General features: G+C 37.6%; 1 protein-coding gene across 1 annotated transcript in view; it reads right to left on the reverse strand.

Moving 5' to 3' along the window:
- Nucleotides 1-20,001, reverse strand: part of LOC145988309 (uncharacterized) — a 264,996-nt gene that overhangs the window by 172,745 nt on the left and 72,250 nt on the right. The window contains exon 2 of the mRNA XM_083123173.1: nucleotides 12,178-12,228. Within this exon, the coding sequence (XP_082979299.1) occupies nucleotides 12,178-12,207 (30 nt within the window). The 5' untranslated portion in view covers nucleotides 12,208-12,228. The remainder of the gene's footprint in view (nucleotides 1-12,177; nucleotides 12,229-20,001) is intronic.

A 20,001-nucleotide genomic window follows, 5' to 3' on the forward strand; every position in this document is an offset into this window, starting at 1 on the left:
CGATACAACTCAGAAGTGTCCGTGAAGGTACATGCAAGGTATAACGAAAATATAAAGCAAAACTTCTGTAATGGATTCCTCACATCTAGATTTGATTTCATTTAGTTTATTTTACTTCGCATTTCTGCCACTTTAGGCTAATCGCGAAGGTTAGGATGAGTGACGAGACGATGGAATTGATGGCACACTCACAAAGAATGCCTATGCTCAGGCCTGGATTCGAACACGGAAGCCCTGACGTCGTAGCGCGCTGTGCTAACCGCATGTATAGAGAAGACACAAAAAAGTTTATATCAACGTGGGTCCGAAAAAAAGAGTAATTTCTGAGTAATTCCGGTCATGTATTGTATGTAGTACACTGCGATTATACTTGCACGTCGACTTTAGATCTTTCCACCAAAATTCCTTGGTTCAAGTCCAGGTCTGGGTATGAGTGTTACTTGTGAGTGTCTCTTCATGGATTTAATTTAATCACTCATTCTCATCTTCAGATTAGCTAAAAGGTGGCAGAAGAGCAACTCAAAATAACCAAAATACATAACACACATACATTGTTGAATTACAAATATCACCTCTTTCCACCATTAGCCAATTATCAAAATTGTATAGATAGTAACACGTTAGTTTTGGAGGCAAAATAAGTACAACACGTTACTTTCGAAGCAAAGCAACAGTAAGACGTTACTTTTGGAAGCAGGACAACTGTAACATTAAATTTTAAAGCAGAGTAACTGCAACATGTTACTTTTGGAAGCAAAGCAACAGTAAGACGTTACTTTTGGAAGCAGAGCAACTGTAACATTAATTTTGGAAGCAGTGCAACTGCAACACGTTAATTTTGAAAGCAGAGCAACTGTAACACGTTACTTTTGGAAGCAGAGCAACTGTAACACGTTAATTTTGGAAGCAGAGCAACTGCTGTAACACGTTAATTTTGGAAGCAGAGCAACTGCAACGCGTTAATTTTGGAGTTGCCTTTGGAAAGAAATAACTAACACGTTACGTTTAGATGCAAATTAATTACAACACGTTATCTTTGAAAGCAGAGCAACTGTAACACGTTAATTTTGGAAGCAAAGTAACAGTAACAGGTCACTTTTGTAAGCAAAGTAACAGTAACACGTTACTTTTGAAAAAGTAACAGTGACACGTTACATTTGGAAACAGAACAACTATTAGACGTTACTTTTGAAAGCAGAACAACTGTAACACCACACACATTACACTTGTCTGTGACAACATGTTACTTTGGAAAGCAGAGCAACTGTAACATGTTAATTTTGGAAGCAAATTGACATTAACGGTAACAGTTAACATTTCTTAAATAACTGAGACAACTTCGGTATCAAACTAGGCATTCACTGAAGAGTAGAGATGTGATTGAGTTAAGTGTCCTTAATGCATGACAAAGCAAATGTAACTGTAACGCTTTGTAATTTTTAGACACTTAACCAACCCTGGCCCCATGGTGCAATAAACGCAGCTCCACTAAGACTGGTTAAATCTATTTCTTCCTTTTATCTCACGCACCGGAGACCAAGCTTCAAATGTGCAGACTATAAAAAAAATGGAAACTGTTCAAGCTACAACTGAGGAGGCTGTGCTCCCAAGGCATTATGCTATGAGTTGTGAAAGCTGTTACGAGGAGGACAAAAAAGGTTACACAGAATATTCAAGCACGTTGAATGGAATGAAGAGGACAGCAAAAGGATTGTCCGCGTTTTTGCCAAGGTGTCCAACGTCAAAAGTTCCGCCGAAGACAAAGTATGGTCATAAGAGGACTGTGCAAGGCAGAAACGCACAAAACAAGAGTGAAAGCAAGAAGTGGATGCATTGTCTCCTGCCAAAATATAAATTCCAAAAGTCAACGTTGTAGGTCAGTTTCGTCCCTGTCGTATATGGTTGCGTTTGTGTTTTAAGGGTTCTGCCATGCAATATGAGTATTGATATAACGGTAAGTTTCCTATGTTGTTCAGGGTTGACGAAATGTTTTCACATAACTACCTTCTTCCATTTTTCTTTATTTCACATTTCACACACTCTCTCTCTCTTTCTTCCCTTCTTCATCTATGTATTTCCTACTCTTGTTTCTGTCCTTTTAGTTTATCCTTTTCTCTTTCTCACTCTGTCTTCCTCTGTTTGTTTATCTTTCTTTTTACTTCCTACATTTCTATATAACTTTCCTTCCATTTCATCTCTGATACTCGCTCTCTTCCTTTTTCCACTTCTTCTCTCTTCCTCTTCTTTCTCGTTTTTTTCTTTCTCTCTCTATCTTATCTTCTGTTGTTTCTCTATCTCTGTAGATCTCTCCTGCTGTTTACCTCTTTGTACTTCCTAAGTTTCTCTATCACTTCCTTTCTCTTTTCCTTCTCTGTCACCTTCTCTAATTTTCCCTCTTTCCTTCCTTCCTCTACTTTCTCCATCTCTTCAGTTCTTCCCTTCTCTCTGTGTTCTTCTATGTTTCTCTCTCTTTTTATCACTTTCTCCCACTTTATTTCTTTCATTCTAGCTCCATTTTTACCCCTCTGTGCAAGTGTGTGTGTGATTTTTGCTAAACGATTCTGAAGCTTTCTCATGCATTATGTATTTCCATGTGTTTTACTTAAAGTGCTGCTTGTCCGTTGACTTGTGCCTGCATAATTTATCTTCATTCCAAGAAAAATTATGTAATAATGCAATTCCTAAAAATTATATTTGTTTAGATTCCCCTCTAGCTTATTTCAGTTTATCTTCGTGTAGTTTGTTTTACTTGATGTCTAGATATCTGTGATATAAACTAGGTTTGCAGTGCGACGGAACTGTTACAAATATCTAGACAGTAGGGGAAGCAAACCACGTTTCGCAAGTGTGGAATGGATGCTCTAGGAGGAATTCTAAGGAGATACATATTTATCTACAATTACGAGTGAACTGTTCGTAAAATCCTTCGCCCACTGAGGCACCTTAAGTCAGTGAACAGGAAAATGTTGTAGCCTTAGTTATGGGGGGGTTCGGGTGTCTGCCAAAATACTAAAGGCGCTCCAGGCCGCCTATGAAAATGTAGAGTTTTGCGTTAAATGTGGGAATGGGGAAGTGACGGGATCAAATAAATCGGTACTGGGGGTAAAACAAGGCTGCGTACTCTCCCCACTTTTATTCATTATGTTTAGTAATGATATTGTAGATGAACTGTCACGGAAGGACACGCAACCTCCGTCGATCGCGGACACATGAATACCACTATTACTGTACGCGGACGACCTTAGCACAATAAAAGGGCTGCAGGAAGGGTTAAATGGGTTGCATATGTACTGCGAGAAATGGGCTCTCCGTGTTATTATTCAGAAAACTAAATTCATGGTGTTTAAAAATGGGTATGTATTTGGTAGGAACCAACAATGGGAATATGGGAAAACACAACTAGAGAGGGAAAGAAGATACCATTACTTGGGTATGGTCATGACAATGTCGAGTAAATGGACAAGACAGGCACAAAGAATCAAAGGAAGAGCTATGTACGTGCTGGGTAAAACGAAAACATTAAAAGACAAAGTGCCTAATATACCAACCATAACACTGGATGGAGTGAGTATACTAGGCTACAGTCAAGGCCACATTTTTCTATGGTATCGAACTGTTGGTCTGGGGGGGCAACAAAAATTGTTAACTGCGTACAATCAAACTTTGAAATAACGTAGTGTGGTGTATGGGGAATGCGAGTGGTTCGAACCTTAAATGTTTAAAGCTACTTGGATTTGTTGCGTGAATAGTTTTTTCCATGCTTGCTTACGGAAGATGTAAGTTTTGCAGAGTGTTTCAACATTGAGTGCCACCACACTATGGGAACCTTGTGGAACAGTTTCTTCGTTCTAAATTTCCCGGTAGCCGAATCGACAACGCAGATCTGTTGAATAGCATACATGTTCCCCGAAACTAACGCATTTGGACTTTGAGGGCATTTGAAGGCAAAGGTATATAGGCTATGCATTGAAAATCCGTTATACGGTAATTACCGTATGAGGAAACGCGTGGTTCCTTCTTGAAATGTTATCACTCCTGAAACGTTGCAAAATGTTCTGCCCGACTGGTAGCGACGCCTACGAGCATACGGACAGGAAAACACATTGAGCAGATTCTATAAGTGGAATATATAGGTGCATGTATGCATACACGTTGATAAAGCTTTCACCACTGCATTTCCTTTGAAATACTAGACTGATTTGATATATAACATCACCCCCTTCTCGTTTAAAATTGGCGGACACCCTCTTGACACACACACAAACATCATACCCCCTGGTCCTAACCTGTTTCTAACATGATGAATTAACCCAGCATAATTTCGATTACAGGGTGTGTTACTAGCCTGCCCCCCCACACACACACTTTACCTCCGCACTCGAGGTTCGGTGCACTTCGTACTCGGCTCTGATTGTCTAGGGGTATCGTTCTTTGCACGACAATGCACGTGGGTTGCTACAAGTCAACATAATTATATTATTAACTACAAGAGACAACGGATAACCTTTGCGAAACCTTATTGCTAATGGGGGATAAATTACCTTGTCCAGCATCTGTGAAATTAAAAACTGAAATTTTGGATATTTTCTATAGTTTAATTAACGTAAAATTTGAACTGTATACAAATCGTATCCGAACGTTCATTTCTCTAATTATTTATCGGGCCAAAACTCTAATTTTGAAGTTGGAAATCTCTATTGTTTGTACCTGGATGCTTTACATTTCATGAATTACATCGGGAGTACGCTTGTCACAAGGTAGACTCGCGTTACTCCAAGAAACGTCTTATCAGGCGCGAGGTCGCCCGGCGCACCGTAATTACTTCAAAATAACATCCAGTACAAACTACCTTTTTACCTGTAAATTGGACACCAAGGCACTAGCTTGCCCGCAATCCAATCTCTTACAGCATCCGTTTCAGGAGACCTGTCCTCCGGTCCTAGCTGACCGAAGCAAAAACAGCCTCTCCCTTCCAAGTCTCAGTTCCAACAGCCGACCTCCCCCACTCTCATCTGAGAGTTTATATACGTTTTGTTGGCGTCTGTTGCCAACGGCCCTTCTTTCAAAATTTTTAATCTTTGACAGCTAAACTGCCCGCCGTTCTTTTGAATGTTCGAAACACGAAGAAAGAACAGAGCTTCACGGTTTTTATACATGGAATATATACTAACCTAAAAATTCATAATAAATTGGTTTACACTAATCACACATATATATGTTTATACACTTGATTAGCCAATTAATTAACATATTAGCAAAATATTTCAATAAGGAAAAAAAACACTGTTGCCCTGACACGGGGGCAGGGTAACAGGTGTTAAAGCACTTTTGGCTGAACTTGTAGTATGCAGCAAGGTGCCAATTAATTGGAGATGCAGGAGATTCACCACCACAACGCACAAGTATCCATGGCAACACGATTGCTCGCTGCAACAATAAAATGTGTGTTTCTGGTAAGGTTTTAGATGTAGTATGTTCATTTCCACCCTCAGGGTGAAAAAAATGACAATTTTGCTCCTGCCAAGTCTTGTTTGACATCTTCATTACAATAGAGGGAATTGAAATGACCTTGCTCTTTTCTTATTTCAGATTCCATGGTTGCTGTTGTTGTCTGCTGTTGCTGAGTCGGGACACCACAAAGCACTGTAAGTTGCAAGAATCCCACGTTTTCAGTGAAAGCAGTCGTCGCCTTTAATTAAAGGGTCCTCATTCAATTCCCAGTGCAGGCACGTACTGGTTCAGATCCCACTTTAAACTGCTAACCTCAATGGCAGAGTGGTTATTTCATGGCACTACAACAAAAGAGTTCGCGGGTACGAATCCCGGTTTCTGCGTGAGTGTTCTTTAATCAATTTCGTCATATCATCATCTTCGTGATTATCCAAAGCTGGTAGATAAACGAAGTAAAATAAATCAAATTAATCAATCAAAATCCACTTTAAACGGTAGGTTCAGTCCAGATTGTTCTAATTCTGCATAAAATGGACTTAAACAAAGAAACCAAACCTCAATGAAAGCAAGCACGTGGAATATACAGAAGGAATCATTTGAGTAATGCTCAGAAATGGCAGTACAGTTATAGTTTGGAATTTTGTTTAGTCCTTCAAGTAATTATGGTACCGAGACGAGACCGAGAGAACCTTGGCAAATCGAAACGAGTACGAGACAGTGCTTTGTAAAATCGACACTAGACAGTCCAAGAGAAGTGAAATGTTATTTTATCATAATTGCAAGTCAATCCTTCAGAAGTGACTGTAACCATGTGCCGCCGTGCAGTTGCGTCAATTCAAGAAAATTTTCCTTTCTTTGAGGTTTCGTAACTTCGAAACGAAGCGTCAAACAGAAATATGTTACCATATAAAGTTGTTTCCTTTTCTGGCCTCTATACCCCGTGAACATTTGTGCGGCGACAAGGTGTGTAATGAGACGAGAACGAGAAAAGACCTTCTCACACACGAGACGAGAGCCTGGTAAGTTTCGTCTCGACACTATCCCTGTCGTCAAGTACTGATAATTTCGCAATCTTCAAGTGAAATCTTTATCCATGATGCCATTTTACTTTCACCAGCAGGCCCAATTTCAACTTTTGCTTAACGGCTAGGCTAATTAGTGTTGCGACCACTCCAAGCCTTAACGGGGACATATCTATGTGAATCAGGAGCAAATTAAGATACGCGAGATTTGGATCTCATCTTCTTAATTAGAATTTCGGGATATTGATTTTATCGCCAGTCAAAATCATCGCCCCGTGTAGAACAGCTGCAACACCGAAGGAGTTTCAAACTTTCATTTCAAATGGGCACAACTTTCAACATGGATATATGATTAGTATCAGTATCAATCTACAGATTGAGTACTTGCAATCAGTATAGATAACACTAAAACTATAATTTTAGGGCACGGATAAAATTGTATAAGAAATGTTGAATATGAAATCTCAAATTGATGTTATAATGAGTACAACAGAAGTTTATAAAATAATATGGTTTGATTGATTTGGTGTTGTAAGTCCACTTTATGCACACTAAGGGTAATATGGACTGGACCTACAGTTTAAAGTGGAATCCGAACCACTATGTGCCTCCACCGGGTATCGAACCCCGGACCCCTTGATTACAAGGCGACGAGGCAACCAGTGCGCCATCGGGGAGGCGCTATAAAATAATATAATATGGCACTCATCATGTCAACAGATTACATTATCAAGAAATATTTTATATAACACTGTTAAACTAAAAGATAAATCAGAAAAATAGAGTACGAATTACAAAAAATGACAAATCAATAACGGAAGACTTTTACATAAGGGTGATGCATTATCTCCATTGCTTTTTAATTTTGCCTTAGAATATGCTGTTAGGAAGGTAGAAGAAACTAACGAAGGGCTTAAATTAAATGGTATAACTCGGTTGTTAGCATATGCAGATGATGTAGACTTAGTAGGGGATGATATAAATACAATTAAGAATAATGCTAAAATATTTTTCAAAACTGCTAAAGAGATAGGTTTGGAAGTTAATAATGAGAAAACTAAATATATGCTTACAGGCCGAAACCAACTGTTAGGTAATAACCAAAATCTAATTATTGATAACTACTCGTTTGAACCAGTTTCCAAATTCAAATACTTAGGACTAATATATTCAAATGAAAATTATATTAAAGAGGAAATAAAAAGTAGGCTTAATTCAGGAAATGGATGTTACTTCTGTCTTCATAAACGTTTGTCTTCTCTTTTAATATCTAAGAAACAAAAAAAATAATTTTGCCTGTAGTATTATATGGGTGTGAAACTTGGTCCCTTACATTGAAAGAGGAACATAAATTGAGAGTATTTGAAAATAAGATCCTTAGGAAAATATTTGGACCTAAAAGGGATGAGGAGACAGGTGAGTGGAGAAGGTTACAGAATTTAGAACTACATAATTTGTATTCATGTCCAGATATTATTAGAATAATTAAATCAAGAAGACTTAGGTTGGCAGGCCATGTGGCACGAATGGGAGAGGAAAGAGGAGTTTACAGGATTCTTGTTGGAAAACTTGATGGTAAGAAAGCCAAGACGAAGATGGAGGGACAACGTTGACATGGATTTAAATGAAATTGGTAGGGATGGAAAAGAGTATATAGATCTTGCTCAAGATGGAAGGCCTGTGTTGCTGCAGCCATGAACCTTCGGGCTTAAGAAGGCTAGAGAGTTAGTTAGTTAGTAGTTAGTTAGGTAAACAATACACGATTATAAATTCAGAGAAGAGAAAATGAATAAGTATTCTTACAATATTGAATTCAAGTAGTTTACCTATGTAATCAAGATGCAATCCGCTTTAGATGGAATGCAAAAAACATTTCTAAACCATAATCGCTGCTATGCATGCGGACAGTTTCATATAAGATCGATTCACACATTAAGGAATATTCTTCCACCTACAATTCTTCTTAAAAACTGTCCTGGTAAAGTAGTACCTCAGAAGATTGATTAGATGGAAGTACTCGAAACATTTGGAGCCTCCCCCATAGCGTAGTGGTAACGTCGTCTCCTTGATTGCAATCAAGGGATCCTAGTTCGACACCCAGTGCAGGTACATTGTGGATCCCATATTAGAATTATACGCCCAGTTCCGATTAGCATAAAGTGGACTTCAAAAACACTCGAACATTAAGCAGTAGAATACGATATTTTTGCCTTAACCTATTCTTAAACACTTGAAAACTTCCCAAAACGGACCCTGTTCTTAATTTTAGGAAGGAAAAGAGGAGGTCTTACTGACAAATTATATTTCAGATAAAGATTCACAACATGCTCAGATGAAAATATCATACACCATTCCGTCATCCAAATACTCTATATCGCCAACCCCCCGTGGCGGAGTGGTTAGCCCATCGCGTTATGACGCCAGGGCATGGATGTTTGTGAGTGTCCATTCATCAATTTCATCCTATCATCACTCATTCCAATCTTTGCAAATTAGCCAAAAGTGGCACGAAAGGCGACGTAAAATATAGCAAATCAGTCAATCAAATACTATATATTTTAATGATGCCATGGAGAGGTGCTATGAATAGTTCCTTCTTAAACTTGGTTCGTTTATTTATGATTCTCAGGCTATACTGCGCAATCGAGCCTTGCGTTTTACCGTTTCGGCGTAAAAAAAAATATGTTCACTCGTAGTGCTTAATCCGTGGTTCGATTTTACACTGTGCATTTTTCAATTAGAAGTTCCTGTTCTGTGAAAAAAAAAATATAAACTTTCTTGCATTACTTACCATAGGAGCTTTCCTTTATCGAAATCCATGATCTAAAGGCACAGTATTGCCAGGTCGAACTTTGGTTTTTAACGTGGATTGTTTGCGAATTTCCACTAGGATTCAACTTTCTTTATTTCTGTTTTTCATCCGTATTTATGATTTTTTTGTGATATTGAATTTTCTATTTTTAATAGCTGTACATTATTTTCGTTATTTTAAATTGTTGTACTTCAATTCGTTTGGGATATGTGATTTTTGGTGATTTAATTATTCAAAGTTGTCCTAGTATTGTGCGATAAGGGATACCCTGACTTCGCATGTCTCCCTTATCGCACAAAGTAAGGACAACCTTGCGTTGTGACGTCACTCGAGGAAGTCCTACGTTGCTAGGTTAGGTCTGTTAGGTTTGGTTCTCTTAGCATAAGTATACTGTAAATGTATTTTTTGTGCTAAGATAACTAAACCCAACAGGCCTAAAATAACAAATTAGGCATTTAGCCTTACATCTGCACGTTAGACTCATTATGTTTCATTTGTAATAGAGATTCTTCAAACTTAATTCTACTACTTTTCCCACTTCCAATTGTTTCCTCACCTTAAATCCTACATTTCTTGAATCCTTGATTCATACCCTTTCCAACAATGTATGATACATATTTCTGTTAGGAAGGGTCGATTCGACATCCTTACCGATTCTTAGTTAGATTAAATCTTGGTTCCTCGAAATAAAATCATAAATATTGAATTATTAGATACCATAATATTTAGCAGAAATGTATAGCGTGTGATCAAAATGTGTGGAAGAATAACTAATCGCCTGCGTCTGTTAACTTTGCAGGTATAAGGTGGTCTACATACCGCACGTGGTACACCACAAACACATCTACCAGCACGTCCATAGCCACCACCACCATCACAAACACAAGAACATCGCCATCCACCACGTCAAGGACTACGGATATGGCTTCAAAGGGAAGCTGACGGCGGGGATAAAGGGCCAGCCTGGAGGGCTTCACATCGTTCAGTACCCGGAGCACGGATATTCCAACGGCCCGGAATACGATACCCCGAGCTACGATACCGATACCCATCACTACGGCCACCACACATACAAGCCAGAGGTGACCCTCCACTCGGACATCAAGGGGCACGGATACAAGATTGGACCTAGCTATGAGAACGTACCAATCAAAACGTACGGAGGAGAGCCGGTGTACTCGTACAAGCCTAAACCCGCATACGAATACCCTAAAGTGCAGGTGGGTTACCCCAAAGGGTACGGCGACGGACTGGTGACCACGTACAAGACCACGGTGAGCAGCACCTCCCCTTATGACGTCACGCACGACAAAGGAGCGCCGGTCTACGAACATGTTCCCAGTGAAGGCTACGACAAGGAACCGGATGGCCACGAGCTCGCGTACTACGTCCCGAATCAAGGTCACGAGTACGGGAAACCAAGTGTCGAGTACCCGAAGGACGGGTACGGTAGCCCGTACTCGCCGTATGCGACGGAGCATTCTCATGCTGATCCCGGCAACGATGCAACCAACTATGGCTACAGCACTCTCGTGCGCTACCCGGCCATAACTTACGACAGCTTGGAGAAGCCTCACGACTCGGGCTACAAGAAGAGACACTCCGGTTCGGGAGCCAAGAGCACGAACTCAAAGAGGAACCTGACCGAAAACACCAGCTACGTCAAACGCAATATAACGGTACAATACACACGCCCTTACGGCAACTACAGCACCAACGTTTACAATGGACATCAAAACTACACATCGTTATATGTCGGCAGAAACAACGATTATACTGACAAGTACAATCCACCTTTAAAGGCCAGATAGATATTCATATGTACAGTTACTCTCATTGTTGCACAGCAGTGATTAAGTTACGAGGCTCAAATTGTGATTTCAAATCCAGGATCTCATGTTTTTATTTGTTCGCGCATTATGTAGCATAGTTGATCGAAGTAAATTAATGTGGAGACAAGTTAATTACTATACTGAGTGTGAAACTCGAGAGTGCGAATAAGAACGGTTCGGTATTCTAAACCAATGCAATGACAAACGTGTGTGTTGTACGTGAAATGCATTCAAGAAACCTCAGCGCCTCACAATGTTTCTAGTTTGTATTAGCTGGAATTGTACAGTGAGATGCACAAGTATTACCAAGTAAATTGTCCATCACGATGTTCATACTCTTTGCTTTACGAAATTAGAGCTTCCAGAATTGAAACAAAGCACCAGACAAGCTGCTGACACTAGCAAACATAAAAATACAGCCATTAAAAACATGTAGAACACAAGAGCAAATTTAATAAAAACAGTTATGGACAATTTGCCGAGCAATATTTGTGCATCCCCCTGTACTTTATATGCTTCTCAAATGAATTCTTAAAAAAATATTCATAAATTATAGAAATGTGAAGTTAGCTTTGAACGAGAAGAAATTTTAAATCCATATATATATTTTTCATAATTTAGAATGTAAACGAGAAACTCTCAATAATATCGTTGTTGAGACAGCCTCGGTGTAGTTTAAACTCAGTTTCCAGAGGTCTTGAACTATGATGAGCTTTTATCTTGAGCAAGTCGACCAAGGATAGCACATCAATCCGGAAAAGCTCTCATTGACAATTCGTTCATACACTTTAAATAAGTGTTAATGATTTATAATATTCTTGATTATGTACATACATGCTTGTTCTTCTTTTTAAATAGACTATTGTCTCATTTTAAACTTACAGATGTATTGTTATGTGATTATCTTTCTTTTCAATTTGAATACGTAAGTGTATATAATGTAGGCTACACATGTATGTACATACAATATATCATTGTATTTTTTAGAAAGCTATTTGTACAATCAAAATGTTCAATGTGATAAGTTGTTTTAAATGTGATAAATCTAAAATGTACTTACATTTAGCAGTCTTTTATTTCCATTCTTCATGTAATTTGGCTTGATTCAGTGCTGAAATAGAATAAGAAGCTACTGTTAGTTGCTAGTATAGAAAATGTAATTGTCAAGTTACAAGTTTGTAAGTTTTTTATATGTAATATTTGATCGTTGAAAAACATATTCGTAATACAATGTCTTTATTGAAGTGAAACCTAATTACACTAAATTAGACCAAATTAGAATTCATATAGATTTGCATTGCAATGAACGAATCCTTGCAATCCAAAAGTAAAATAGTACAACACATTTTTAGATAAACCTTAATATATATACGTCGCCATAGTCCACCAATCGGCCTACGATACAACAGATTTCACGTTCGAATCATGGTTAATGCATGTGTTTGTCTAAATATCCATTTCATCAGTTCAACATTCCCTCTCATCGTCGTGATTAACACAAGAAGTAGAAAAGAGGTTAAATAACGGAAAAGAAGCAACCTAAAAAATCAAAAGGCAGGGCAGGATGAAAGGTTGTGCATCAGGATGGTGTAAGATGAAGAAATTTCAGCGCGTTTTTCAGTAAGTTTCAAAAAAAACAATTCTCTCCCAGCTGGACAATAGCATCATAAGTATAAATTCGTGTTTGGAAGTAACTATTTATTTGTTAGAAGTAACAGTTGTTTTTTTAGAAAATGTAACTGAAACTATAAACTTTTCAGAGTAGCTGAAACTAACAGAGTTACTTTGATGCAAAGAAGTAACGTTATCAACAGTTACTTTTACAGCTACTTTACGACACTTAAATTCTTAAGCAGAACATTTCTAAAGTTGGGAAGGTCTATTTCTAGAGAGTTTGTTTCCAAATTTGAGTTTTCTCTGAATGCTGAAGTGAAAGAATTGTCATCAATCGCATAAGAGTCATTCCATGCGAAATCAACACAGCTTCCGACCTGACCATCTCCGATTTTCATGAAATTTGGGGAGTTAAACATATGCATGGAACTTAGTAACTACGAAAATTTTTAGTTTCGTGCGTCTTGTAATTGTTAAATTATTCAAGGTCAAAGTTAGTAGAAATTACCCTTTTTGAGCCCGCTTAGCTATACTAAATGTGCTGTAACTCCGCCCCTATTTTGCCTAGAAAGCTCAAATAAAGATTATTGTACAGGGAATTAAACAAGCTTTCCAGTGATATATAACAAGCACACCTTTCGATAAAAATATAATTTTGTCACGTGACCTTGACCTTTGACCTTGAATATCTCAAAACATGTCATCACCAAAAATCGTGAAAAAAATATATTTGGTCCCTCATTCCATACTATAAAACATATCAAAAAAACATTCTGGGACTGCAATGACTCATAAGGTAAGGAACCTAGGATTCGCTGCATGCTAAATTTGTCTTACTCTTAGTCCCATCGTATTTACATGTTGCCATAATATACCAAGAATATATGTATGTTATGTATGTGTAAGTATTAATCATTGGTTGTATGTAATCTGTTTGCAAGAATATTTCCAGCAGGAAGTAACTGTATAAGTACCTCAAATTTACATTTCAAGTACAAGTAACTAACTGGGTTATTTTTTTAAAACGAATAACTGTAACTCAGTTAAATTTAAACCCCGTAACTGTACCCATTTACTTTTAAAAATAAACTTTGAGAAGTCTGGTACAACACTAGAGAACAAGGGCTAAATATGGGCGAAGGTTTAAATATGGGTTTTGGAGTTATTAGAGCTCCCGGGTGCTGCAGCCTGGCAGACACTATTCGAACTGGTTATCTATCAAGGACAAAGGTTACGGCGCCAATTCGCAAAGTGAAAGTGGTGGTTAGTTTCTGCCTTGGATGCTGTTATAGAATTGCGACCTCCGAAAACTTTCTGCGGGTATGTTTTAACTCAGCGTTTTCCGAATTCTCATCTGCTTTGTATAGGTAACGATATTAGTGGTGCATAAAACAAATGTGGGCTTTTATAATGCCATGATTTGTTTGTGAAATATGTTCCACAGAGAGCGAAAATTAATTGAAGAAAAAAAATAGCGTTATGGTCTAAATATGGGTTATGGCATGAGGTCTAATGTTGAGATTACATTTTCAACAAATATTTGGATGTTTTTCTTAATTTCGATTTTTCACATTCCGCGTGATTTTCAAAACAACAGATTATTCATAAATATGAATTTTATAATGTTTTAGCCATAAATGACTGTTCTTTTTATTTTAATTGCTTTTTGTGATATTGCCACTAGTAGCCCATATTTAGACCACAATTTTCAAATACATCATTTTACCATTTTTTGGAAATTGCTTTTTCTTTTAAAAAATGGAGACCTTCTATACTTGAGGATGCTATTACATGTAAGTATATATTTCATAGATATGCATTTTAAAGGCAGGTGCTTGATATTTTAATTTTTATCCTCAGAAAATGACAACATAAAAAGGGGGTCCTATATTTAAACCTTTTTCTCTACTGATTGGATAATAGTATTTTTTTGGTGGGGGTATAAATTTAGTATATGGGTACGTACATACGAGTGCGCAGACTAATTTATTTGGGGGTGCCTTAAGGAGAGTTTCAATTGCCTATCTGGATAATATTAGACTAATTGCAGTGATTTCATATTCCTTCTTTACAGAAACTATTAGGTATAGGAGAATGAAATTTTATCAGAGGTCATTCCATGTCAAATTCCCCAATAAAGAATTGAAATGTCACTCACCGACATGGATTTTCATCGAAATTTTGTATACTTGTAGCTTAGACCTAGATAAGAAACCATATCACTTTTTTCTTCTCTCGGCCTTACACTTTTACAGTTACAGGAGGTCCAAGTTTTCATGTTTTGCTGATTATATGTAGCTTCCGACTCTTCGTTGCAGGGTATAGTACATTAACAAAATATTTATATTTTAACATGCAACCTTTGTAGCTCCATGATTTTTTTTTGTTAGCTAATCAAAGAGTGCAAAGATTCAAATAAAAAATGCCCGAAGACTTATATATTTTCCCCATTGTTGCAAAAATGATTTCACACAAGCAAAATATGTTTCCAATTTCAAGAAACATCAAATTGCATAAATTAATATATTCGACAAGGGTGGTCCTTTGAACTTGTTTGTATTTATGTTTCACTAATCCTCCTTGTTCTAAAATATGTAAAAAAAAAAGTTGTGAGGTATAGATGGCTTTTATATGAAAGTTATGTTAATTTATGATACACGTTAATCGAGACTTGGATTAAAAATACTGATATTGCACATTACCAAGACTTTTCTTAATTTATTATAACTGCAAGGGCGTTATTACATTACAAAAATTCAGGGCCGTACTTAACATTTTTGTATACTTTTCTTTAACATACTTAAGACTGCTCTTCGGATATTTACTTTGCCTGCAAAATTACAATAATCTGATTGATTGATTCTGTTTATTTTATCTCTCTTTTCTGCCAGGTTCACTAATCGCAAATATTAAGATGAGAGATGATACGATGAAATTGATGAAGGGACACTCACAAAGAAGACACATTCGAACACCTTGGCGTTTTGAGTCTGTGCTAACCTCTCCGCCACAGAAAGCTGAATTACCAATCATAGGCCTATTAATGATTATAACACCATTGACAGAGGCTAAAATATTTAAATAATATACATTTTCAGATATTTTTATTATCCACTTGGGGCTTTTGTGGTCCATTGCAAGGTAAGTCTTCAAAAGGAATATTTTTTCCACTTTACCCTACAAAAATAACTTCTCATAATTACTATTTGCCGCCGACATTTTATACATTTCACAGAGCTCCTCCATAAAGAGGTTTACATTCCTTTTTTTCTTGCGGGAGAGTTTTCGATTGCTACTGGAATCTTCTTGTTTTGTATAAATGTAAATAAACAAATAAGCCTTGTGAATTGAAGGTTGCATTAGCAATCGGGGCTGTGCTCGGAGAGGGAGAAGTGCGGCCGATTTGCGGAGGAGTTCTCTGCGATTTATGTCATTACTATGTGATTACTGTTTATTAGGGTCAGGAATTTTATGACCTAAAAATCACCAAAATATGCAAAATAAAATATGCTCATATGACCTAAAATTTTACAACATATGCACCATAATTTTAAAAATATGCCCTTATAACTGGACTGCTTCAAACATCAATATCTAAGTGCTGAAATATTTTTACATACGTACTATTTATAGTTAATTTTATGGGTCCTGAGTTGCAATGCACAATGGATACTTTCTCTAAATTTTCAAATAAAAATTTAGAAGATTTTGCTATAGTCCAAAAAAAAAAAACCTCGAGTAAAAATGAGAGTAAGAACGTATCCATTTCGAAAATGACTGTATATTTCTATAAAATGCAAAAATATGCTGAATATGACCGAAAATCCATTATAATATGTTCTATCACGTAGAAATGGCCAAATATGCCAAAATATGCCCTCAAAAAGCACCTTAATTTAATTAGTTTCTTCATTATATGAATTTCTATATGTTTAAGGAACACATCACCCTTAGCCAAAAAAAATATGCTAAGTCATGAAAATCCTAGCTCTTCTGATTATTATAATAAACATTATATCCAGGTTACATGGTTTTGGAGAGAGATAAGGGGTTGGTGGTATCTCAAATCAAATGAAATTTCTTACTTTTTTAAACACTGGTACCATTTTCATTATTTCAATAGTAGTTTCTATATTTTTAATATTTTTAAGGACAACCCTGACACCCACCATGCGCACGCCTATAGTTATATACAACGCTATCATCACGAATTCAAAATTACAGCAGCCGGCACCCATGGCGGAGTGGTTAGCACACCGCGCTACGACGCCAAGGGGTCCCGGGTTCGAATCCCGGCCTTGGGTATGGCTGTTTGTGAGAGTGCCCTTTCATCATAATCCCCGATGGCGCAGTGGTAGCATCGTCGACTTGCAATCAAGGGGTCCCGGGTTTGATTCCCGGTGGAGGCACATAATGGTTCTGATCCCACTTTAAACTGTAGGTCCAGCCCAGATTAGCCTTGCTACTGTGCACAGAGTAGACTTAAAACTCCCAAGTCAATCAATCAATCAATTTGATCATATCATCATTCATCACCATCTTCGAAAAATTAGCCAAAAGTGAAGTAAAATAAAGCAAATCAATCAACATTACATCACGCATCACATTTATTGCACACCGTGATTTAACTGAAATGATATGCTGAATTAGGAATTTCTGTATACATGCATTTTTCTTTCCTTTATCGCTGCACCTTTCACTTGTTAACACTACATCCTATCTGATGAAGTACGAAACGCACTGGCAGTACTTTCTTGCAGACGCCAAATGAAGTGCGTGATACAATTCGTCGGCCCTGGACGTGGTACTTTCTCGTAGCTCTGATTGCTGTGAGGGGTACAGTCCTTTCACCGATATGGAACGCACGGATTGCCTCGGAGTCAGTGTTGCCAGATCTTCTGGGCACAATGTCCCTTTAGCGGGTGTAAATATCCCTCTTCCGTCCAGTTTCCGACATTACTTTCGAAAATCGAAATCAACAATCACGTTATAACGACAATACTATTAGGCCTAGCATTAGTAGTAGTTTATTGTTATTGTCAGAGATATACTTCAAAACATCCACACTACTCAAATCATGTCCTAAAAAATTGTCTAGCCTCATAAAAATCGTGAACAAGTGTTGCATCAAGAATAGTTAATTTACATGTTTGGTTTAAATACAGAATGAAATCATGACGTAAAACTATTATTTTGTATGAAACAATGTAATTCAAGGGTCTGAAATTCAATTAAAAGTAAACCAAACATTTTCCTCTAATCATAGCTTATCCCAATCGTCGCGAATAGCCAAAAGTGGTAAAAAAAAATCCCTTAAGAAAAGTACAAATACATACATAATGTAATCCCCAAGAAGGAGACGATAAGTCTCTCATGCTGATGAAACTGGAACTTTATATTATACAACCCTTGTATCTTCGAATTTCCAGGCAATTCAACAAAAATTATCTTATCCTTTTTTCCTTGTGAAATTATGCCTGTATTTTCCTGTATTACAGAAAATTTCCCCTAATTCCGCACTACTGGCTGGAATATAACTGTTGCAAGCTATTGGAAACTGAAAAATACAAGCTTCTTAACTTAGCCTGCCATCTATGGGCTGACGCTGCAACTACGTTAAAAGGTGGAATCAAATATCGTCGTGGATTGTTATGGATGAAAAACTCAAAGCTAATGACCGTACTCCACGAGATGATGTGTCAGTCGATTAAACTGTACATAACACTTGCTTAATAATAATATTCAGTAATTACTACATTGGTAAGGTTATAATTGTTGTTTTTTTTGTTGAATTTTGTAAGTCCACTTTTATGTACAGGTAATTTAATTGGGACTAGGCCTAAAGTTCCGAACTACTATGTGTCTACACTGGGCATCGAATCTGGACCCTCCGGTTACAAGCCGACGACGTTACCACTACGCCATCGGGGAGGCGGTTATAATATAATTTTAGATTTATTTGAGCTACTGTAGCTTCAATCTAAAAAACACGGTTAAAGAGAGAATATTAGTAGTTCCGTTTAGTTTGCTACACTTTTTGACACTAGGTGTAGTGCAGTTGCAACGTCCGTACCGCCTTCACACAATTTCCACAATCTAAAAACTTCAATTAGGACGGCAAAAGTCTACCCATAAGTGCTAACTTCTTACCAGTCGTTGAAACACAGACTCAAATCCGCTCAACACTTTCAACTGAAATGGTGATTCAAAAATAAAATTACTACCATATAGGGTCTATTATAATAAAGTGGCGACCACGCAGGGCCGCGCATATCGGCAGAGGAGGAGGAGGAAGAAAATCGAGTGTTGAAAGCGCAGCGATGCCAACCGTACTGTCCTGACCGTACATGTACGGATGTACGTACGGTCCAGACCTTAGTCCGTACGCTAAATGCACGGCTTGTCAAAATTTGCTCTTGCAGTTTTATCCCTAATATTTCCCTAAGAAATTCTTAAACCAAACGTACGGACTCGGAGACAAAAATACGGTCCGTTTGCCACGTGCGTTCGGTATTATCCTTTTCAAAAGTTTGCAACACTGCATATCGAAGGAAGAAATCGGGAAACTCCCGTCGCCCATTACACAATCCCGTTTCTCTCACTGTTCATTGGTGGAGCCAAATGTTTCAAAAGTATTGACACCATAGGACAACTGCGTTATTAGTGTAGATGGCGAAAAATGGAAAGACGGGAAAATTGTTGGATATATGAGGTTTTCAATATAATGTGCTTGAATCTTCAACGTAGCATGCACCGTTGAGGCTGTACGCTGATACGAGCCTCAATGATAACTGACATTGCCTTGTTGCCACATGCTTCGTCCTCAAAGGGGCATTTACGTTATCGCAACACCGTGCTGTACGCGGTAAATTGAGAATGATGACGCAAAAGTAGAGGCAATGTAAGAAGTGTGTGTACAGAAACACACACGCACACATACGCACAAGCGCACAACTTTGAAACCTGTAATTGTGGCTAATGTTATCTGAAATAGAGGTTGTTAATTAGAGCATACTGATATGCTGATTTGGTGTTTTAAGTCCACTTTATGCACAGTTAGGCTAATCGGGACTAGACCTACAGTTTAAAGTGGGATCCGAACCACTATGTGCCTCCATCATTGTGAACAACCGAAAACAATACAATGACAAAATTCATGATGTCCTTCTAAATTTAAAATTGGGAAAATTCAATGAGAAGGAAATCCCTTTTACCCGAACAACAATTGTTATCGAGGGTTTATTGATTTTGCGGTAACGAAGAGCAGAAT

This window comes from Lepisma saccharinum, chromosome 5 (assembly GCF_977018435.1).
Source record: "Lepisma saccharinum chromosome 5, izLepSacc3.1, whole genome shotgun sequence".
Taxonomy (NCBI): domain Eukaryota; kingdom Metazoa; phylum Arthropoda; class Insecta; order Zygentoma; family Lepismatidae; genus Lepisma; species Lepisma saccharinum.